This window comes from Aulonocara sp. 'chitande type north' Nkhata Bay, linkage group LG9 (genome assembly GCF_057382095.1).
Source record: "Aulonocara sp. 'chitande type north' Nkhata Bay isolate Kocher_YH1m ecotype deep benthic linkage group LG9, A_spYH_male_GT1.1, whole genome shotgun sequence".
Classification (NCBI taxonomy): domain Eukaryota; kingdom Metazoa; phylum Chordata; class Actinopteri; order Cichliformes; family Cichlidae; genus Aulonocara; species Aulonocara sp. 'chitande type north' Nkhata Bay.
Genome location: NC_141352.1, coordinates 21024645 through 21049387, shown reverse-complemented (window position 1 = coordinate 21049387; position 24743 = coordinate 21024645). Strand labels below are relative to the sequence as shown.

At 40.7% G+C, this 24743-nt stretch overlaps 1 protein-coding gene across 1 annotated transcript in view; it reads right to left on the bottom strand.

The window, feature by feature from the left end:
* malrd1 (MAM and LDL receptor class A domain containing 1) overlaps positions 1–24743 on the bottom strand; it is a 69931-nt gene that overhangs the window by 4557 nt on the left and 40631 nt on the right. The window contains exons 20-28 of the mRNA XM_086306453.1: positions 22228–22385; positions 14700–14880; positions 12328–12456; positions 12059–12220; positions 9314–9471; positions 6568–6769; positions 5747–6025; positions 3253–3378; positions 1490–1556 (exon numbers count right to left, since the gene is read on the bottom strand). Coding sequence (XP_086162579.1) covers positions 1490–1556; positions 3253–3378; positions 5747–6025; positions 6568–6769; positions 9314–9471; positions 12059–12220; positions 12328–12456; positions 14700–14880; positions 22228–22385 — 1462 coding nt within the window. The remainder of the gene's footprint in view (positions 1–1489; positions 1557–3252; positions 3379–5746; positions 6026–6567; positions 6770–9313; positions 9472–12058; positions 12221–12327; positions 12457–14699; positions 14881–22227; positions 22386–24743) is intronic.

Below are 24743 nucleotides of genomic sequence, written 5' to 3'. Positions count from 1 at the left end.
TACATAATGAGAGGAGGCGGTGGTGGTGGTGGCGCTGCACTGAGGAATGTTGGACGGGGACATGAATAGGAAAGGGGAATCAAACACAGGAGGACTAAATGAGGGAATGAGGCAGCATTTCTGAGACAAAAAGCATTAACAAAAAAATCTTTTGACATAAAGCAGGAAGGAAAAGGAAGAAGAGGTGTCTGGAGAAACAGATGAAATGCTCGCTTCTCCTTTTTGCTGGCTGGGCAGGCGTGTGGGTGCACTTGATTGACAGCAGCTGAGCTCTGTCAGTGAAATTGGACACAAAGTAAGCAAATTTGCGGTAGTGCCCACATGTCACGGGCAGACAGCTTGTTAGCAGTACTGAAAAGCAAAGACCACACCAGCATCTAACCTGTCTGGACTGATACCTGCGGGTACATTTATATTCTGTACGTGTCGCCGAGCCTACAAACCGACATTAGCAGCTCGCTTTTTGTCAGGATGTGCACGACAAGACGTGCGTTCATCTTTGCAAGTTAGATAAGAAGCAGACAAGCCAGTATGGGCTACTTAGCATTCAAAGTGTGCAGCTCTTGTGCAGCAGTTCCAGCTTCCTGTAAAAATGGTTTAAAAGGAAGTGAAGTTGTTGAAAACCAAAATTTGGATTAATCCAGTTTCTCAGTTTTGTCTTAACAAGAGATTTCCATCACAAATTCATATCATGCAGGAATTTAACTTCAATTGAAGGTGTTGCTTTTCTAATAACGTGAGATTTATTGGGTTGTTGACATGGCGTGCAGTTAGTCATGTGACTTTAGGGAAGGTGTATCCACCCCGCTGCATGATTCACATTCATGTGTTGGAGAATTTAACCTTTGGTGAAAAGAGAATGGGGGAAATGTGAATCTCCCAGAAAGGCTTCACTGGTGCATAATGATGTTAGCAGATCCAGCACCAAGTCTTATAATTGCATTCTTTCTTTTATAATGAAAAATCTCATTGGAGACATTCCAAGCTGCTGATGCAGACAGCTAGATTCACGGGCTTAATAAAAAAAAAACCTCCAACAGAGTGTCTGTCTTGAATGTGTTTTTGAAAGGTAGACGGCTGTATTATGCTGGCAGGTTAATCTGATGCATGGCTTTTTGGGGGTCTACCCGCTATAGCTATTCTTAGTGGTGACCACGATTAAATATTGACCAGGAGAACCTTTCAGAGATTCCCAGGAAACACTATGCTGCGGTTAAATGAAGGAAGAACCATCCTGCTTAATCTGCAGGGGATAAGCAGATTCCCACATGCTTCACGGAGCGTGTCTTTTCCAAGGAAAGCAACAAGACTGATGGGATTTCCACGTTTTAGAGCTCACAGACAGATAAAGGATGAGAGGGGGAGTGGGAAGAACAGACAAGATACTTATCTTTCTTTTGTGCATCTTAATGAATGTGACTGAGTTTGTGTATTAGTCTGCTTATAGATGCATGTTTGTGTGTGTGTGTCTGGGTGAAGTTCAGCTTACATGCAAACAGGCCCCTGTGTCATCACATGGCATGAGCCGTGATACATGCAATACATCGGAGGACATTCTGCAAATGAAGAAAGGAAAATGCAGCATCACCACACGTTGTACGAAGAAGGCAGGATACTCAAATCCTCCCTGTACTCTGTCAGTAGCCACCATCTCTCTCCTCATCTGACAGGAAACAGACATGTGGCTGTTCAGCAGATGAAATCAGTCAAATATGTTTGGGGGGGGGGGTACTGTTGAGTGTCATCCATTAACCTCTGCAGAGAGCATGAGCAGTTAAGAGACCATGCATTCCAGCCACTTAAAGTGAGTATGTTTTCAAAAATAAAGACACCGATGGCTTTTATTTACTAGTAAATGTCAGACAATCATTTGCTTTTAGTTCATGTGTCAGTTATTCAAGGCAGGTCACTCCAAACATCTTAGAGTTTTTATGAGGTCTTTTCAAGGTGCATCAGAGAAAGAGAGTGATCCCTAAGTGCCATCTTTCTTCTTCTTCTTGTGGCTGTGATAAATAAAGTTGCCCACATGATTTTTATCTGAAGGAAGCACCAACTTCACGTCTGGTGTTGAGCCAAGACTGTGCTGGCATATCTAAAATACTCCAGTCTTTTCAATTTGCTTTCCACCACAGTGCACGTCATTAATGTGGCCAGTGTCTTCCCTTAGTTGTGTCTGAACATTACAGTAAAACTGTTTTGGAAGAAATGTCTTTTGTGTTGAACACTGAGGAATCTTTGACTTAAAATAGCCGTTTGGTCTCTGAGTAATAGCTGAAGGACTGATTCTCATCTGTACCGATGTCCATGGTGAAAGAGGAGTCCGGTGGTGCCAGTGTCCGGCAGCCTCGCCTCTGTCAGTGCGCCCCTGGGTGGCTGTAGCTACAATGTAACTTGCCATCACCAGTGTTTGAATGGGTGGATGACTGGGTGTGTAAAGCGCTTTGGGGTCCTTAGGGACTAGTAAAGCGCTGTACAAATACAGACCATTTACTTTAGCATGCTTTTTTCCCCTCGCCCACCTAATCTATCTGATGATGACTGCTCCTGCCTCCATAGGTTGGATGAGGGTTATTAGGGTTGCCTTTTAAATAATCATCATGCTGGAAATACCATTATGAAACCCTGAAGTGCTGCTCAGCCCTTGATAAAGTGACTTTGGCTTGGCAGCAAATGCAGGCGGAATGGGAGGTTTGGGCTTATTTCTCAAAGATGCAGGAAAGCAGAGGTTTTAATGGATCACATTTTGGCAGCTTGCAGTAACACCGTAAGGTGTGCTTTGAAGACTAAACAGCCAGACCTGAAAATGTCCTGAGAGTCCCTCGAAATGGGCAAATATGAGTGAAGTACTGGAAGCACTTAAGGGAAAACTGACTCATGAGTGGGCAATATATAGAGAAAAAAGGCAAAGGTATGTGCTAAATTAAATGTGAAAATACTTTAAAAGATTACTTTTTCGTAAATGGATACAAAGAAAAGACGTGTCATTCGAATCAAAGCAAATTGAGATGTAACAGCACATTGGAAGTAAATGTCACAGTGATTGACATCAAAGCTTTAAAAGAAGCTAAATTAAAGCATGAAGTGACTAATGAAAGTAGAGACATTTGATCACAGCTAAATGCACAGACAGACGTGACACAGAGGTGGTAGAAATGACACTTTAGAGTAAGTGCAACCTGCGACATGTCAGGAAATCATACAACAGGGCTACAGTTAATGGCAAAAAAGGGTAAGGTAATAAAAGCGTGTTACCATGGCAGCTGGATTCATCTGAGTGGAATGGCAGGCAGTCGACAAAATGGTCACAACGGCTCTGAAATGGGATACAGCTAGACGAACTTTCACACACCAGTTCTCCCAGCTTACACTGGAGCCAAGCTGGTGGAAAAAATGAGGAAATATGAAGAGGGTGAGTGTTAAATTCACAGACTATAATGAGTGTATCGTAATTATAGTAGGAGAAGTGCACTGCTCACTGCCTTTTTAAAGCATTTTAAGGAGATATTCTACAAGCAATTGCACAAAATATTCAAAAAGTCCAGCTTCTAACTCCCAAAACTTTCATTTCTTCTTAGATATAAACTGTATCGACAGGCTCCGTACAACTAATGCTGTCAATCAAATACACAGTCAAATTCACTTTATCAAAGGAACATATTTTAACACAACAAACACTAACCAAGGCCCATATAAACGTAACACACACTAAAATAATCAAGTAGTTCACTGAGAGTGTTGGGATTTAAAAGCATGGACTGAGACCACACTGAGACCACACCAGCAACTCAACAGGCCTTCATAGTACCCACAGTGATCCTCACTCACACATCCTGTTATACATCTTCGATTACTGCGTTTACCCCAGTGCAGATGAGGTGTCTGAAATTCAACCTATGGTGCTAAAAACTAAATAAAAAATGATTAAACAGGGTCTTTAATCTGTATGCAGTACCCACTATAACCTGCTCTGTTTAAGTAAGAACTAAGTATAGCACCAGTAAACCTTTACCTTTGGTAGAACATAATATCTATAGCTCACATCTACACTTATGACCTGTAACCACATGAGCACCCCTCATCAGTCACCCCTCATTTCTTTACATTTATCTTCAAAGAAGTCAGACTTTTCATTTTTAAAGTGGTCTAGAGCAATAATCTTGTAAGCTTTCTAAAGGTCTTTACATTTTTTATGGACATTAGCTGCTTTTTCACACATTTGAGTTTTTCTAACTTTTTTTCCTAACCATTTTTAAGGAAGTGAAGTGGGGAAAAAAGCTGAGGTATGCCAAATTACACAAGAACTGGACTGAAAATCAGCATCACTGAACTTCCTGATTTAAATAATTGTCAACATATAAGGAGGAGGTCAGAAGAAGGTATCTCTATCATGGTTTAGGGCTGCACTTCAGTCAGTGGTCTTGAGGATCTTGTCAAAACTAAGAGCTCATAAAGGCAGAAAGTTAGCACAGATATTTGATCCCACATGTCTGATTAGCAACAGGTTCATTTTTCAGCAGGACAATGACTCCAAATGCACAGCTAATGCAGTAAAAGCACACCTGGGTGAAAAAACACACAGTGGAACAGTATTGGTCATGGATTGGCCTCCCCAGAACAGACCTCAACGTTAATGAAGCAGTGTGAGGTCATCTTGATGGAGAACAGGACAAAAGGCAGGAACTTATAAAGAAGAGCTTTAAGTCTATTTCAAGAAGTCTGGAGAACTATTCCTGAAGATTACTTAAAGAAACTACAAGAAATCTTGTCTGAGAGAGGTCAGCCTGTTAGGTAGAATAAAGGTGGTCATACAAAATACTGACTTTAAGCTTGTTAGACTCTTACAAACTATATTTTTGTCCTATATTTTGCATTTCCATGTATGTTTGCAGATATTTCAATAAATTTCTGACCATTTCCCATATATATACATATAAGAAATGAGGGGTGGCCGAAGAATTTTGCACAGTACTGTAGATAAAGCTGGAGGGGGGGGGGGGGGGGGGGGGTGAACTTTTTCAGCTTTTGAAGTGGAGCATGCTGCAAATGAGACATATTGCTTTAGACTCTTGGAGGAAACCAGAGGACCCAAAGAAAACCCACGTAGGCAAACTAAACACAGGAAGAGCCCAAGATGGTTCAAACACAAAGCCACAAAGCTGACAGGACTAACCACTGCATCAAGGTGCTACCCACGACACTAAGATGGAAATTTAATGGAAAATGTGATAACCTCTTATAAATCTGAGGTTTAATGGCTTATCATTTTATGTGGAAACAGCTTTACTATATATACTGTGACCCCATTGCATTTTTTGCCGTTTGCTTTAGACATTAAGATTTTATCCCAACACTTTTTATATTGTACCTGTTTTTAAAAATCTCAAAGATGTTACATTGGATGATGACACTGGATGATGAAACTGAGAAAACAGTCATTGTCATTACAGTTTAAAGGGACTATTTATTCAGTGGACAGTAGTTCCAGTGAAAGCAGTGAGGTTTGTGGATTGTCCACAAGTTGTTTTTGGTAAACACGTGTGATTTTTTGAACTATTAAGCTCTATCAGAAACATGTTTAGGGGAATTTGCGAGAGGTTTTCATCTCATCTGTTACTTATTAAACATGAATTCATGGGATCTTGTCTAAATATGGGTCAAACTGCCAATTATTTCCTTTTTTGCTAGCAGTGCACTTCAGTTTTCCAGCCATTCATCCTCAGTGAAAAATGAAGAGGTGCTAACTTACGGCAGCTGTATTCATCCTCTCCTGTGGGACAGTCAACGACTCCATCGCAGCGCATTATGGACGGGAGGCAGTTATGATCTGAACACTGAAAATAACCAAGAGGACAAAGGACCTGAGGAGGAAGAGTTCCGGGTACAACAGTGGGACAATGCTCTTCATCAGACTTATCAGCACAGTCGGGCTCCGTGTCACACAACCAGCTCTCTGGGATACACTGGAAGGAGTATGCACACTGAAACTGGTTCACACCACAAGTCAGTGGCTGAGGAGTCACAGGTTCTGAGGTGGAAAATCACAGTGGAGAGATGCATGCAAAAGGGTTAAATAAACTTGATTTCCAGTCAAATACAGTAAAAATCCCCCATTGATAAATCCCAGGATTGTTTTTGAAAGTATGTTAATGTTTTTTTTTTGAGACCACAGAGGCTTCGTCAGAAAGCCAGTGAAAGAAACAGTTTGGGGTGGTGGGAGGACAGAATGGTGAGGGTGAGGAAACAACACAATATAAATGTAATTGCTTTTCCTCCCCATTGCCCTCCATGCTGTCCCTTGGCATTGACCCATTCTCTGCATTGAATTCATATGGACCTACAGGGCAACAGGCTCCATTAACTCACTACACTTTCCCCGAGGGTTCACACTATTTATATGGAAACTGAGGAGACGAGCATAGATGTTGGAGGACAGGGAAAAATTGGGAAATGGGAGAATGTGAAAATTGGAGGAAATGAAATGAAAAATGAGAAGGGTGCTAGAAGGATAGGAAATAAGGAAAAACTAAATAGAAGGGCAAAGAAGGCGAAAAACTTTCAGGTCTTTACCTCCAACTATACACTCTGCAGTGTAGGAAATGTCATCCAGGGCGATGTCTGTCCACATGTCTCCACCCACCTGGGCCTCAAAGGTCACTCTGAAGGGTACCGTGCTGGACACGATGACATTAGCGTATGTCCACTGTCTGCCATGGTTTCCAGTGGCTGCCCACATCAACAGACGGGTACCACTGGGTCCAATAGTAAAGACCTGGTGAGGTCAGGTGGCACAAAGTGACATTTCCATTTGATGTGTAACAATATGTTTGAGTGAGAACATGTATCATCACCATACAAAATTTATTATAATCAAACAAACAACATAAAAAAAGTTTCTTTTTCAGTCTTTAAACATTTTTCCTTCAGTGGTGACAGGGTGTTTACACATCACCGTTACGTGCAATAGAAGTATGTGCATTCTTTGCTTAAATAAAACCAGTAGAAATGCAGTGTAGAAAAACATAAACAATTGGAGTACTAGTAATAGAAGCGCTATAAAGCTTCAGTGTTTCCGTGTGTCATACTTTATGCATTTACGTGCAACATGTACATAAAAGATGTCTGTAGCCACTGTGATGTTACTGAGGGCCTCAGTCATGCAGGTCTTAAGACCAGTCTGCAAACCTCTAAAAACCTCTGGTCACAAGGGAAAAAACTGTATTCCCCAACTGGTTGGCAAGTGATTGCTGGAGGTTGCTAGCTGTTGCCAGGTAAAATTGGTCTCAAAAAGTGTGCTGCATCAAAAAACTCCAGATTATTTGTACTTCTCTCACTGCAGCCAGCTTAGGCTCCAGTCATAGGCCATCCTCTTGAAAATGGAATTGAAACGTCCTCTGGTTCAATTCAATTTTATTTACATAGCGCCAAATCACAACAGCAGTTTTATATTGTGAGGTAAGACCCAACAATAATACAAAATGGTTGTTAGGTTAAATGCATATTCTCCTATCATTTAACAAGTGGTTGTTGGCAGATTGCTGTGGTTGCTGGTTGTTTTCAGACTTGTTTGCAAACACTCACAAACTAACTATGGAGCTGTAGTGAAAAGTGTGGCATAAGCTGGAAAATGTTGGCTCTCCGAGTAAAAGTAGTGCTTTTCTGTTAACAAACTACAGATAATCTTCACACACTGCTAGCAACCAAAGCAACTGAGAGGAGGTTTCCATTGGAGCACTCCAAATACAGGCCATTTTTTGTGACCAGTTTCACATGACAACTGAGACCAGCATCGGACAACCAATTGCCAACCGGTCAGGAAATACAACCTTCTCCCCTAGCGATTGCTGGTTTCCAGGGGGTCGCCAATCGGTCACTAACTTTAGGACTGTGTGGCTGGAGCCTAACTTATTTATGAGGTTCTGATTTGAAACTTTAATCTGAGTTATTTGGCTACTGTCATCTTATGTTATTTTCCTTTATTTCTTCTTATTCTTTAAAATTTTAAATGAAATGAAATAAGTGAGTGATGGATCTGGCTGAGAAACTGAGGACACTCACTCTCATAGGGTAGCACCTTGACTACAAAGTCACATGCTGCTTAATCATCGTTAAATTACTCTAGATTGTAGCATAATTTTAAAATTGTTTTATGAAACAACTAACTAACAACTTGGAACACAGCTACACACACATATACAAAACCAAAGCAGTTGCTACCTGCTTGTCAATAAAAAAGACAGGTTTAAGGCACTTTACTGTTAGCTTTATTGAACATACCTTAATTTTACATTAACTTGTAAAGATGGAGAGCCCTTTGTCTTTGTACACTTACAAAACTTGGCTGCCAAACTGATCCAAAACTAAAAACACCATCTCATCATTTTTTAAAATGTATTTTAAGATTTTATTGATTAGTACAAAGACCTGAATGGCCTCTTTTCCAGCTACATCTCTGATCTCTTATACACACACTGCACTTTAAGGTCCTCAGGCAGTGGTCTGTTTTGTGCTCCAGAGGTCTGGCTGAAAACTAAAGCATACAAAGCATGTTCAGTCAAGGCTTCTCCAACAGTCTGCTTGAGTAAATCAGGTCAGCTGAATCACTGACCTCCTTTGTATCGTCTCTTAAAACAGACTTTTATGGGAGAGTATTCCTTTGTTTAGTTGAGTTTCAATTTAAAAATACACTTTTCAATATCAGAGGTGTAGTGGAACAGAAGCAAAAAGAAGCACGAAATGGAAAAACTCAATTAAAGTACCGTATCCTTCCTTACAATACTTTCTGATGGCTTATTTCAAAAGTGGAAACTCTGAAGGTTTAATAGTTGTTTTTGATTAGCAATACAGTAATTTATGCATAATTTAGAGCTGTGAGTTTTTGAGTAGTTTTGTTTATAATTCATGCAGATTTCTTGTAAGCGCCTCATCTGTGGCTACGCATGGAGTACACTTCCTGTCTAAGTAGAGCTTTTAGCAAATGCTTATTGTTTGTTGTTTTGAAATTAACCCATTTAACAAAGAGACCTAAAAAGACATGAAAAGACTGATATGATAATGACGTTTGTAACCTGACATGCTTTGATGGATTATTTGCAGGAAGAAAGACGTTCATTCCCTCCTTTGGGTATCAGGTGACTGACAGTAAGCAGAGCAAAATATGTTGATAAGCTGAGTAAAAGAGGAAAGAAATCTCTGACAAATCCAAATTAAGCCTTCATTTTGGATCATTTCTTAGCAGGTGACAGTTAAAAAAAAAAAAAAAGCCTGATGCCCAAAAGCAGGAAACAGAAGAGAAATTTGTCTGAGATGAGGTCACCTTCAATGTTCCCATCCTATCAGAACCATGCATGAAGAACCAGAAGCGCAGGTGACACAGGCCGATGCTGGCAGGAAACGGACTCCTGGTTGTCACCTTGGCAACATCGCCCTCGTGCTGAATGGCTGAGTTTATATACAGGAAGTTCCCTCCACCACCTTTGGAGATAAACGCAGTACTTTACAATTGCAGAACATTTATGTAAGGCATGAGTAATATCTCAGTGCGATGAACGATGAAGCTGAAACGGCAAAGGAAAAGCCACAGCCAAACCCAGCTCAACCATCAAATTTCAGCTTTGCTGCAGGAAAGAAATCCAATAACCTTATTCTGCTGGTTCAAATATGCACGATATTTAGACGGAGGAAGGCTGTCGTTAAATGTATCCTGCAGCCAAAAGCTGCAGAGAGCTTCTTCAGCTCGGCTAGGCTTGGAGATGAGACAGCATGTGTGCGGTGCCAGAACAAAGTGGGAGTTTTCCACATGAGTTAAGGGGGATTTAAGGCCATCACAATCCACAGTGCACAAAAAAACCTGCTCACACCCACAACACAGATTCCGCTGCGGTGAATCAAATCATAAAAGTCAAAACAAAGTCTGTGCATCTATCCAGGCAGAGCTCGTTTTCCAAGAACGTGTACACGCATGTGCTCCATTACCTGATCCTATAACGACAGGATATTTGCAGAGTCATGCCTTTGTCCATGTGTTTTTAAGCTGTAAGATCACGAGTCCATCCAGCCCATCATTCATCCTTCCGATCAATAACCTCAAATGACCGATCAGGAATAGCAACCTAGTGACAGCCAGTACAAGGTGGAGTTACAGCTGCAACTCAGAAGACAACAGCTGGTTCATTGAGTGCACTGTCACCCATGAAAAATGCTGCTTTGTCCTCAGCATTATGGCTCTCATGTGGCATGCAGGGACAAAATAGCTGCTGCTGTGTGTGTTTCTTTACCTCCTTACTTTCTCCTTAACAGTTTTCACCCGTGCGCTCCACTCATGCTGCTTGTCGTCCTCATTTCAAACTGGTCCGTCATCATTCAAGGCCTTAAATAAAAAGGGCGTGCTTGGAGAAGCCACTCGCTCATTTTCTCTACCCCTTACACAGCCTGAGACAGGAGTGAGCAATTGGTACAATTTTATGTTGCTCATGTCTTCAGAAACAATAGCTGCTAACTGTGCTGTAGCAGACAGATCTGTGGACGTGCACTCATGCACATCTGTGCACAAGGGGATGGAGGAGAGGGGAGAGTTCCAGTTTAATCTTGGAGAGATGCTAAAGTGTATATTTACCAGTTTACTCATATTTAAACTTGCTCACATACAGCAATAACTGATTTAATCCCTGGGTAACAGCATATCAGTACACAAGTTAATATTAATAGTAGATGCCTGAATACATAAATGCACTGAGTTGCTGAAATGTGATTGGCTGATTAGATATTTGCATTAATAAGCAGTCGAGCAGGTGTAGTCAACAAATGTATTTTCAGCTGGTGAGTTATTGATGCCTTGAAGTCTTACGGAAATTTTGATTAACATTGCTTCGCATAAATGTGGGTAATTGTTGCCAAAGTGTCGTTACCTTTCAATTAATCAGTTTAAAAAACAATATTTGAAGCAGCTTTGCTTCATATGATAAGCAGGAATGCTGTTAAGCTCAGTTTGACTCAGACTGATATTGATCAGGAAGTATTTTTAACCCTGCCTTCATGTCGGTGTCACACAGTCCTATTTTCCAGCTGTCAAGTTGTAATTACAAAGGCGCTGCCAGAGAGCTGAAAACATGGACGGTGTCAGGAGAATGCAGATGTTGTCTGCTCCTAATTTTGAGAAATTGTTTGTTTTTTCTGCCAGTGTTATTAACAGGAACAAACTAGGAGGCTGGCAGAAGCATCCGATCCGAAGATGCTCACATTGTAATTCTGGGTATCATGTAAGTGACACAAGGATGGAGGATTTTTTCAGACAAAGCCAAACATGAGGAAAACAGAATAAAACTACCCCTCGGTGGGCTTTTCTATAGACTTTTTGGATAATTAAAGGAAATAAGTTCAGGGAAAATCAGTTTATGATACATTATCATAAACTATCAATCGTGGCTCAAGAGTTGGGAGCTCGCCTTGTAATTGGAAGGTTGCCGGTTCGAGCCCCGGCTTGGACAGTCTCGGTCGTTGTGTCCTTGGGCAAGACACTTCACCCCTTGCCTACTGGTGGTGGTCAGAGGGCCCGGTGGCGCCAGTGTCCGGCAGCCTCGCCTCTGTCAGTGCGCCCCAGGGTGGCTGTGGCTACAATGTAGCTTGCCATCACCAGTGTGTGAATGGGTGGATGACTGGATATGTAAAGCGCTTTGGGGTCCTTAGGGACTAGTAAAGCGCTATATAAATACAGGCCATTTACCATTTACCATTATTTGTTCAGTAAGATGATGCTCAAAAATTCTACTTTTATGAACCTCGACGCATAAATGGAACAACTTTTGTGTAGTTGGTTAGCGAGCGCCTTCTGTGGGTTACATAAAAGAACTTAAAAATACATTAGTGGAGTACTTCTATGTATTTTATGCCGTAAAACAACACATTGTGCTAATTGCAGACCTTATTGCAGCCAACCACCCAAAAAGCCATTATAAAAACCTTCGACTTACTTTGAGAAAAGGAAAGCAGAAGTAAAAGCACATTTTTCTTGTTGTGTATGGTCATATTTTTGGTAAGATTTTAGCAGAGAGCAGCTGCAGACCTTGGCTGTGGTCGGTGATAGGTCCAGCCCCTGGTGTCTCAGTACTGGAACCAATCCTCCAATCAAAGTCATCATCAGGGTCTTGAGAAAGTTGGCATCTCTCTTTCCACTGGTCTCCCTCCATGTTGAAGCTACAAGCACCTGGCGAGCTAATTATTTTGTCTGCCAGAAAGAAAGAAATTGAAAGATGAAAGGAAAGAGTTTGCAGTCCTGTTTCAAAGTTGTCCTTCTGCTCTCCAAGAAGGGACCTATTTATCATTTCTACTCACCGCAGTCAGCTTCGTCCGATTCATCAGCACAGTCGGCCTTGCCGTCGCACACCAGGTGGGACTCAATGCAGTGGCCGCTGCGACACACAAAATCTGTGGGCGCAGGACATTCAACGGCCTCCACAGTGGCTAAAACACACAGATAATTACAATGAATAATCATAATTTCTATTATTCCTCAACAATTTCATCCCCATTTTCTAATCCAGACAAATTAAATCTGACATGAAATAAAATGCTGTGATGAACAATTTATTAATAAAACACAGACTTCCTGTGCTCAGCACCAAAGAACAGCAGCGGAGAAGAAGGTAAACAAAAGCAGACAAAGGCCTGTCAGGGAAATCAAAGCCCCCTTCCTCCTGCACCGCCTTGTTTGAGATGGAACAGAGAGCAAGGAAAACAAATCAGGTGGATCACAGACAGCACACACACACATTAGCCACGTCTGTGCAGATGTGTGTGTGTGTGCGTGGTTAAACTTCAAAGGCAGCGACATTAAATGATGAGTGAAATGAGGAAAGAGTTGAATTTCATTCCGGGAGGTCAGTGGGGTTAAAACCCATCATATAATAAACTGAAAATCCATTTTAGCGAGCACTCAAAGTTGATGGAAGTTGTCTGTCTGTGTCATTTGGCTTTGGACAGACAATTTGTCTGCTTGTGTGTCTGCAGTCTGTTTTGATCTATGCCTCCGCTTAGATCTGCAGGTCAGTATTTATGTTCTCCTGTGTGTGTTTGTTTATACGTGTGCACTGGAGATGGAGATGGAAAAGAGTCGGCAGAGCAGGAAACATCCCCCCTGGTGCCCAGCCTTGTGCCAGGTCCTGTTTAATGTACAACATCTGTCTCAAACATAAATATCAAACGGCGTCTGTCAGCGACTGTCGTCCCAAAGACAATCAAACTCTCCTCTCGCTTCGAGACCCAACAGTTCTGCCTTTCTTTTTCTCTGAGTGTGCCGGCGGCAGAATCAATTTCATACTCCAAACTATCAGCTGGAAAGATCATAAAATAATTTCACAGCATAGTTATATCGCGCTTATGAAGCTTATTGGAAGAATACTTTGATAAAACGAAAGCAGAGAGGAAGGCTAGAGAGAAACTGAAAACAATTGAATCCACTTTGTGAAATTCAGGCTGAAATCTTTTTTAGTTTTTATTTTCTCAACCACTCTAACTGCTGGAATTATTTATTTTGTTGCGTTAAGGCACCTGGGTTGGTGCGGGTTTACATCATGCATTGCTTTACTTTAATCTCACATTTACAAAGAGACTGATTCATGGGTCCAGCTTCTTTTAAAGGCGAGATTACGGCTATTCTCCAGACTTCAGCAAACATGAGCCGCTATGAACACAAAGTTAATAAAAGACATTTTCCTCATGCTTTTAAAAGTTTAGTTGAATTGAAGCTGCTTTTTAAATTTAAGAAGCAATAAGAAAGATTTGCACTGCCACTGTGCACAAAGCGACGGTAATATATGTGCAGGGGTTTGCCGAGCGCCAGCGAGCCTGTGATTACTTTACCAGGTGGTGAGATTTCCAGCTTTTGAAACTTTTCCTCTCCACTGCTCCTTTTTTTTAGGACAATGAAATTTAAAGACCCTTCCTATCTCCTCTGCTCACCTACGATAGTGCCTGCAGTGTGTTATTTATCATTTACCTTTGCTGGCTGCAATTCACAGTTAATTAGTAAATTACTTGTAAACTATACCATTGAAAACTGCAGATGCAGATACATGTACATAAATAATATGTGATATAAATACGCTGTCCAGCCCAACTAGATTTAACTAAGTAAAAAAAAGTAAGAGCCATTGATGACATACCCAAATCACTTCTCCAGGTCGCTTGTTTTAAGCTAAATGCTAACAGCAACATGCAATTTAAACATGCTAGAATTTGCTGGTTATCAGTCATTTTCCATATATCTGCCAAAAGCATCTTTAAAAAAAATTGCACGTTCATAATTGTACGCAGGCATTTAATTGACATAACTAATTTTTACATCACTACAACTTTTACATTTTTATTAAAGTCCACAAATGCTTTGATGCTGGTTCAACCCATTTTAAATTAGTGTTCAAAAGCGTTATATAATCAATAGCTTTTTAAAAATGTACATTTAAAAATGACATGTAATCATAATAATATTGAACAAACAATCGTTTGGCGCAAAACCATCAGTGACAAAATGAGCAGTAATAGAAATGCTAGTAATATTGTCATTAATCTCCCCAGGTGTATGAAACATGGGCTTATAGTGACCCAATTTCACCTGAAATTTGCCTTCATAGTGCTTTCATAATTATTTTATTGTAGTCCAGTCTATATGCAAAACTTGTTGTGTACTGTTTGTGCATGCTACCTACTTGGGGCACAGTCTATGTACTCCAGGTCATCTAAGGCCGCTCCACCGCTCACGTCCTTTAGGCGCACCACCTCAAATATGACTTCAAAGTTCCTGAGCTTCCTCAGGGGGATCTCTGCTCGGTTCCACTTATTGCCCTGATGTCCCGTTTGATTCCACACCTCCTTTAAATTATTCTCCATCTGTGGAGAAGAGCAGCGATGAACAAAAAGAGGCTCATGTGGTAGCATTTCACATACTATGGTGCTGCAGTCTCATTTCAAAGAGCTACAGCAGTCATTACTGTCAGAAATTTTTTTTTCAAGCTTTAAGCCTCATGTCGAGAGTGAAGAACTTCTTGGTCAAAACGTGCTGAATCAGATATGTGGACAGAGTGCTGCTGCTGAGAAAAAGGGAATGGCATCTAAGAGAAGTCATTAAACTCTCATTAGCATTAGCATAACATTGTAGTAACAATTTCCCCGCCTTGAGACCTGCGGCTCACATTTAAACCCTGCTTTCTGAGTATAGTAATAGATTTCTCTCATGTCACATATGGAACATATTAAAAGACAAACTGACGTGTATTCCTCTGTAAGCCCACTATGCCTTTTCCCATGGTACTTGCCAGGCACTAAATCATGACTAATACAGCTTGGAAACAGCAAATTTGACTTTGGGTTTAGTGGACGTGCCTTTTGACGAGCCGGCATCTCATCGCTGGTTTTTATTGTCATGTCAAAAGCATCAATGGGACTTTTATAAAGCTCTCTCACTTCATATTAAAATACTTTGGGCATAAGAGTAACAGGATCTAGCGAGGTGATGGTGAAGGTAGTAGAAAATGCAATGGAATTTTAACAATAGTGTAGTTCAGATAAGATAAAACAGAACCGTACTCTACATATACCGATTTTAAAAACTAATGCTGAATGTTAGATGAAGTGGATTAAAGAAAAAACAAAACTCGAGAAACTAAAGAATAAATATATCAAGACAAAAAGTATCAACAAGAGTACAATGTCAAAGTAAAGTCTTCAAATTGTTGTTGCATGCTCCGGTCAAGCCAACAAAGACAAATAAAGTAACTAAGTATAATTAAAGATGAGTAAAAAAAAAAAATCCTGAGAAATTAAAACTCGGCATGAATGTTTGGGATTATTTAAAGATTTCTCACCTAGATTATGTAATAAAAAGATAGCACTACCTGAAGTCTTTGGGCTCATTAACTGTGGGGACGATGGTCCTATGATGGTTAAGAAAGAAGTGTGATCCGTGTTCAGCCTGAAAAAATGTTTACTTAAATAGAAGCGGTGGTGCATAAAACACTGTGTTTTGCTACTGTATACAATGTTGTACTTATGACAGATGATCCACGTCAGTAAAGTACTGCAGATCATTTCCTGAATTTGTTCATCTAATGTGATCCTCGTCTTTGCTCAAACACGAAACCCTTAAAGCTGAAAACCTTCCCATAAAATATCTGCATCTGTATGTCGCTTGTGGAAGATTTTCTTTTTATTTGAGTATTTCATTTGAGGATGAATGGTTACATTGTTGCTCCTTGTTTAGCCAAAGGGGATGAAACAAATCCCTGACTGCATGTCTAACCAGCCCCACTCGATTTTAGCTGAAACCTTTTCTGTTTTCAATAACGGGACCAGAATGAAGCAAAACAGACTGCTTAGCAGAACGCTTCTGTGGGCTAGCAAGACAAAAATGACATGCTTGGTTTATCAGAAATGTTTTCAAACTGTGTAACGTCATCAGGGATGTGGTATAAGTGTTTAGGTTGGCAACAGCGTGTCTGAATAACTCGCCCATCTACAATAAATAGCAGCACATGGCCACTTTTAAAACTTTTTTATTGAAAGAATGTGGAACCGCTTGGAGTTGGTGTAGCTGAAGAGTCTCTGATGGGGTTAGATCTGCAAAAGCATTGAGCCAAGAATAAGAATGAAGTGTAAGAAATGGCAGCTAATTGTTGGCAAACTGAGCCAGTATGGATCAAGACTGACTTTGTACAACTTTTAAGAAAAATACCCAAACATCTATAAGGTACTGAGCAAAACTTATACAGCAGCACTTCTCCAGACCTTCCGAAGGTCTTTCAAAGTTTCTCTTTTTCTTTGATCTACTTTTTTACTCCTTTTCTGTCCAGTCCTTGAACCTCCCCAAGGTCATGGTGAAGAGAGAGCTAAGTGTAAAAGCGAAGCTCTCAATTTACCGGTCGATCTACATCCCTACCCTCACCTATGGTAGTGACCGAAAGAACGAGATCGTGGATAAAAGCGGCAGAAATGAGCTTCCTCCGAAGGGTGGCTGGACTCTCCCTCAGAGATAGGGTGAGAAGTTCAGCCATCTGGGAGGGGCTCAGAGTAGAGCCGCTGCTCCTTCACATCAAAAGGAGCCAGCTGAGGTTGGAAAGGCCTTGGTGTTCCCCTGGAGAAGCTGGAGGAGGTGGCTGGGGAGAGGGAGGTCTGGGCTTCTCTGCTTAGGCTGCTGCCCCCACGACCCAGCCCCGGATAAACGGAAGAAGATGGATGGATGGATGTTTTTTATTTGTTTGTTGAGCCACTTAACACTGACCTGATGAATCATTTAAAGGGATGAACCAGTATTATGTATATACAACTTAGCAAAGAACCAATTTTTGGTATTTTTAGGCACTTTGTTACAGCAACCATGAAAACATATAATTAGTTTTCTTTATTTTTCAGCTAAATCTTTGAAAAATACCAAAAATAAGCCAGTTTGGAATAGATAAAATTGTATTTTTCACCAACAAGATGAATCCAGAAGAGCTGTTAGTCATTGGCTATATTAGGACACACTACACACCATGAAGAATACAGTCCTTGAATAAATGGTTCCCATTTTCCTAGAAAAATTTATATATATCTATATCTCTATATATGTATCTATCTACCTCTCTATCTCTCTATGTATATATATGTATATATAAAGCCTTTTGCATAGTATTGTATATTCTGCTTTGTTCTGCCTCTAGGATATCAGTTATAGTTGCAACTCAATCTTAGGTTCAGGTCAGTACGGAGAAGAGCATTAATGGGGGTGCATATAGATTTAACTACCTATTCTGCAGAAGCTCATGAGTCTGATATTAATACTGCTGTAGCTCTAATAATTTACGACGGCTTCCTCGTCCTCTGCTCTTTGTAAAGGTGATGGGAAAACTGCAGGTCTATAGCGTCACATAATTATTCAGTTTTAAGGGCAGTGCTGCAGTGGGGAATGAGTCGCAGGAGTGTGAAATAAACACCACCCCTGACAAAACAAAGCAGCAAACATGCTGCACTTGAGGTGGCAATATGTGACCAGAGGCTCGACTGCAGTGAAAGGAAACCTGGTGTAATATACTCAAACGCAGAGGACAAGCAATGTCACTTTCTACTCTGCGGTTGGAAAGCCTATTAAAATGCACCCTTGGGTGAGGCTTGCACAGACTGTCTTCTCTCTTTATGCCAGTGAAGCCCTGGCTTGAAATAATCTTGTTACTGTGAGAGTAGAGCGTACATTAATAGGCAGCGTCGCAGCAGGACTTATCCAGATTTATGCCACGGAGTAAAGGCCCAATCCATAAAAGCAGCCAGAGAGCGAGTGACGAGCGTGCGTTACAGGCATACGTAGCTCACATTTGATGCCTGGGTGGCATATCAGTCGAGGCATTTATTCAATCAATTTGAAGCTTCATTTCCTGAGCTTGCAGACAAGGCAGCGCAAGCCGCCAATTCGGTTTGCTCAAAGTGAAGAGAGGATATACATTTGCATAATTTCTTTTTATTATCCCTCAGTAAAAGTCAGGATGCAAGAAACAGAAGAAAGAAACAAAGTTGTGCTCGCAACAAAAAGCTTCTTTTATTGAAACTGTGAAATCCTTGACGTCTTAACCGTATACTGAATGTTCCACAAAACTAAAATCCAATTTGTATTCATGGCTTTTTCATTTTATGAAACTGCTGGCAGCTGTTTTCTGTCAACTTACCTTTTAGTCAAATCACAAGTTTTTTTTCTTTACACTCAGTCTTTCCTTACTTAACAAAATATTTCCATGTTTCACCAGGGACAGATTTGCATATTGTTTCCGTGACGAGAAACACGCACAAATGATTAGCCTCGTCATGCTATATTTTACTCGAGCAGAACGTCCTCTCTGTGGCTGACCGGCAGATGTTTGGCTCACCATAATCGCAGGCTGCATCTGAACCCACAACACCATATATAACTATATTAATGAGCAAACAGCTAGCTATGTAGTAATTTTGCTGTCATCGTTATGGTAGGCTGACTCAAAGTGCATCAGTCAGTAAGGCAAACAAACAGCCTATTATGAAAAATACACGGCAGGGAAAGTAAAATATTTCTTCCATGAAAAGAGGACGAGTTCATCTCTCCAAGATGAAACTTTTATACTGCTGAGACAGCCAAGGAAATGGGGTATAACGAAAAATACGAATTACATTATTTTCCTTTGTTAGCATAGTCCCATTTCTGTTTTAATTCTGTTCCAGACTTTTTTTCACCAAACTTTAATTGCCCCATCTCATCCCTGACCCCTCAAAAAGTTGCAAATGTTTAAACTTTAAAGTTGCACAAGGCAAAAATTAAGAAAAAAAGGCCCGACTTTGTAAACAGGGGACTCTCCTTCTGTAGTTTCTATCTCCCTCTAAGCCCCGCCCACTAGGAAGTGGCTAAGGTCAGTGTTACCACCGGTAGCACGAGGCAATACCTGGACCCTACATAGGTTGCACAGCTAGGCCAACTCCTCCAGGACTGCACATCAACATGTGTCATTGCCAAAAGGTTTTTTGTATTTCCCAGTTCAGTCTGAGAAGCATGGAGACAAGCGGTTACTACAGGTCTGTATAGGCCAATTAGAGGGACTGTTATCTGCTTCATTGTGCAAGAAAGAACAGGATGAGCACTGCTAAAGCTATAGAATGACCTCCACCAGGCCACTGGTGTGATTGCCTTTGACCAAACAATGAGAAACAGAGGTGCACACAGACCTCTACACCCTAACTGCAATTAGATATCAGGATAAAATGCTTGAGCAACTCTGGGACATTATATATTTCAGTCCTTCCGATACTGCCAGGTTGCACCTCCGACTGTCCAGGAGATCAGTGATGCCCTGGTCCTATCTCGGAGGAGATCCTCTAGGACATCATCCATCATCTCATAGGAGAATGCATGTATACATACATACATAAATGGATGTAGACACATTAGAAGGAGTGTTGCTGGAAGTTTGAAGATTGGCAGGTACATTAATGCTACTTAACTCACTCTTACACCCCATCTTTATTCAGTTTGCTCTGCTGCTGAGGACAGACACTTCATTAGTGTGATGACTAATGACTAAAAGAAGCAGTTCACACGGCTGGTGATATAAATAGAGCCGCCTGTTGAGCCCCTTGTGAACTTCATGGGATGGGGGGAGGCTTGCCATGTAAATACAATCCCCTCCCTTTCACTCTTATTATCATAAGCTTTTTTGTTGTTCAGTCACCCTTTAAAGATGCATAGTATACACTATATTTACACTGTGATGCTTGCAGAGAGTGTGAGCGTGTTTGTGTGTTTTTATTGCCCTGCCTGTGCAAATGTGTGTGCATGCTAGTATTTATGTAGCTGCAACATCCGGACTATAAAAGTGCTCTAATGTTGTAAATTATAGCACAAACCAATAATCTGTAAGTGCTTATGTCTTTGAACCCTCTAGGTCATACATGTACTTATCATCATTTATGTGTCATAGGAAGCTATAGCCACATAACACTTGAGGCATTTTGGTTTTATCTGCCTGTCTCTCTCCCTCACACACACAGAGACACCAACCAACACACAAACACACACAGAGGGCCTCTGAACTCTCCACCCACTACGTCTGTGTCTCTAAGTGTAAATGAGTCCAGCACCTCATTTTAAAGCACAGAGCTGACCTTCTTTAAAAGGCCAAATTTTACATTTTCAACCCATACGTGAAAGAGGGTGCACATTTAAAAATAGTCCACATGCATTTATCATCTCCTGCCTCTCGGAGAGCCTCATAATCAATCCAACAGCCGGCTGGATGACTGGGGGACTGGGCAAATCCCATCATGATAGCAGTATCCAGTCTACAGCAGGCTTTAATGTACAATCAATAGCAAAGACTATTTATCTAATGATTGAGACAAAAACAGCATCAGTAAGTGTAACGTGTCCATCCAAGCATGTGATCAGTGAATGAGTAACATAACGAGGTTGTTTTTTTTGTTAATGTGCAGCCACAATCATTCAATGTGTTTTAGTTTTTGTTCACAAATGAAGAACAATGAAACAAACAGCAAGGGATAAAAGTAGGTTTTTAAAATTACCATTAGAAAGAACTATATAGAAACAACAGGCACACATACACAATATACACAAATTTCACCACATTCCCATAGGGTCTTAGCAGTGTTTTTTATTTTCTAAAGACACCTCAAATGTGTTTGTATGTTTATATTTTTATAATTAAAAGTTAAAGTAGCAGAAACATGTCAGAGACAGGCATAAGCCACAGTTTGCTTTTCTTCTGTTTCTCTCTTCATGTTTCTTGTGTTTTGTTTTTCCCGTTGCTGATGTTGTTTACCCCTGCCTGAGTTTTTAATTGTTTCCTCTACGTGTTTCCTCTGCGTATGTATTCCAGTATTGTGCCATTTTTTTGGCAGTCATTTCCTGTTTTATTTGTGTAATCACTTTCCCTGTGCGTATTAGGGTGTTTTATTCCTCTTTCTGGTGCTCTTGCGATTGCCTGCTCTTGTTTCTTATTACCCTGCTCTCTGGAGTGTGTAATTTTTTTCAGGGCTTCGTAGTTGCTCTGGTTCAGTTATTGCTCCCATTAGATGGCTTTTCTCTTTGGATGTTTTGTTTGGTTGGGTATTTTTTTTTATTTTTTTTTGCTTTGCTTTCTTTCTTTCAGCTTCCTACCAAAATCTGTCTGCCATGTGTGTTTGAATGTGGATCCTCCTTGAAATGAACTTGAACAGCCTTTTATTTTGCATGAGCAATGATATGTAAATGTTTGAAAAAGGAGGTACTACAAATAAATAACTAAATACATTTATATTAGCATTTTTGTTGCAGATGGCATAAAAAGTTCCTGAAGTGCCACACATGCAGAAAAATGATCTGCTACACCTTCCTGCAGAGGAATGAATCTTGTCAAGCACAGCAGCAGCACCTTCTGCTTGAGTCATACCTGATAAAGTGAAATAAAGTTTAGAGTAAATAGACTAGAGGATGGAGGCCAAACCCACCAGAGTTTATATGGCAGAAAAGTCCAAATAGAAATTTTAATCCCTCAGAATCAGCCATGTGTACAGAAACTTGATGGGTAAGAAGAACTGCAAGCTGCCAAAGAGAGAATCTTCCCAGATGCTCAGAACCAACTACAACCTCCCTCTATAGATCAAACACCTCCTGTCTTTTTTACAAATACAGACACCACGATACAGCTGCACTAATTTGATGTCATTTCTGTCTATATGCAGATGCATTACCTTGATCAGAAGCCGGATGCTTCCCGAGGCCTTGTGGGAAATGTAGTACCAGAAGGAGAGCTTGCAGATGGCGCTAGACTCTTTCCACACAGAGCTTCTAATATGAGCTTTATCGCCTTTCAGTCCCACTGGTGTTGCTTCCAAATAGACAAAATGCCCTAAAGGGAGAGAAATGAGGGAAAGTGATGAAGGAGAAAGACACTGAGCCAGCAAGTGAGCACAGAGGTTGAAAACTATCTCTGCACTGGTGGCTCTGACAAATCACATGAAGGTCACAAAATGTGTTGGGGGAAGGAGGGCCAAGAGTTACGGGGTAATCTCTGACACATCTTCTAATGTCTCACTGCCTTTGGCACAGGGGAGCACTCAAACTTTTTCAGCCAAGTAGAGAAAGGAGAAAGTAGGAAAATGAATGAATGAGAAATAAAGAAAGTGTATCTTCTTTGCACTCAGCATTAGCGACATTAATAATAATAATCTTACATCGGGCTTTTTTGTAGTCTATGGCTTTTGTATCGCTGTTACTGAATATTTTAAACACACTTAAAGTTTAAATATAATTCTTCTGATTTTCATGGAATCAAACTCAATTTTTTATGGTCTACATTTTTCAGCAGAATATTAAGATTCAGTCGACCACCAGTCGGTTTTAAGTTGGCTTTTCAAGAAATGATGCAGCATGTAATCTGGTGTTCCCACAGCTAGATCAGAACTGTATTAAGACTTTCACTGTGAAGCACTTAGTGGGAATGTAATATATTTCTCACCACAGTTTGCAATAAACATGAATGCCTCTGCAAGACATCCTCATTTTTGGTGTTTTTGCAGATAACAAAGTAATGGGAGAAGAAGCCACAGCAGGGTATTCTTCTTCTTCTCCTCCTCCTCCTCCTCCTCGTCCTCTGTAACAAACTCCCTTTTCTCTGCTCTGTTGTTGTCTGGTTATGGCTGTTATTGCTGACTGACTTCTTTATTAGAACATTATTTGTCTGGCTGCACAGTAAACTGACTCAGAAAAAGCTTTTTGTTTTGTTTCTTCGCAGAAAAGCTGTTTAGCAAGTGTTTCCTGTAGTATTTACCCACACTTGCTGTGACTGTTATTCTGTTTGGCAAGGTTTGAAATGATTTATTAAAGCAACAGATATGTCTCTGAGCTCATCACTCCCTGCACATATCTTACACATAGAAATTGGAGAGTGATGGGAAAAGTTGCCCCCAGAGCTTGCAGGAGGATGCTGGCGATGCAGGACAGGAGCGCTGACATGCCAAAGAGAGGGAGATGGGAAATCGGCAGATGTTAAATCCTAATTTGAGGGTGTGTTTGGTAAATGACATGAGGAAAGTGCGGCATGTTACGTGTGCATGACACAGCACGCACGGGGGTCAGCCAGCAAGCTAGCAGACTTAGCTTCAACAGCAGCTCGTGTCACATTTGAAATCTTTTGCACATCCTTAAGAGCAAATGGGTGTGGACATGAGACCTCTGACGGGAGTGTCCTGCAGTCACTGTAATGTTTGCAGCACATCTTTTGGGTTAAGTTTGTTTGGGGATGTGACCTCCATGCAGGGACGTGCAGAGGGGGGGGGCTAGAGGGGCTTGAGCACCCGCCCCTTTCCTGATGAGTGCCCAAAGTGCCCTTTTGTTGAGGCAACTTTTAAAAAATTTTTATTTATTTTTTTATGTGTGTGTGCGTGCGGAGTCCTGTCTGTGCCCCTCAACAATAATATTTAACTATTAATCACAGTTTTGCTAAATAAAAGGATCTGGCTTGCATCAGTCACATGATCACTATTAACCAATGATCGCCCTCGACGGCAGAACGCGCTGGTTACGAGCCGGGAACGAGCTCACAAAGAGCACGCGCATTTTTTGCGGTCCGGAGCTGTAGGAGAAACACAAGTTAACTCAGAGACACAGACTGATGCGACACAACCAGTAAGTAGGTGTACAGCGCACACTGTAGTGTGTAGCACCCAGGAGTATTAGCTTATTACGTACACGTTGGTAAGTTGTCTTGTTGCAACTGACGAACTGAAACAAACGAGCGTGCTGTGTGTGCAACAGCGCGACAAACATTACCTGTCCTTTTATTAACTGCACAAGTAGTGCTGGTCATAGCTGCTGGCTACCTGTGTAAGGCTGTCATGGGTCTGTAGCTCTGTCACCGTTTTAGGGAACATATTTAGTTTTAAAGTATTTAGAACATATTTAGTTTTAAAGTAAGTTTCCGGGCATTTCCTGCCTTTCTGGAGGGATTATATTTCACTAAAAAACGATCTAATATGCATGTCCACATAATAATAATTATAATTATAATATATTAAAAAACACAAGCTGTATTTTAAAAAACATACATTAAGAAGCAGATTATATTAGATTTATATTTTAAATAAGACAAAAGTTGGATTTTACAGCAGTAAAATGATTGTATCTCTACAGTTTAAACATGTAATAAGCTTTGCCCTGCACAGAGTGGATAGTGAAACAAATGGAATCATCATAAATACATTATTTC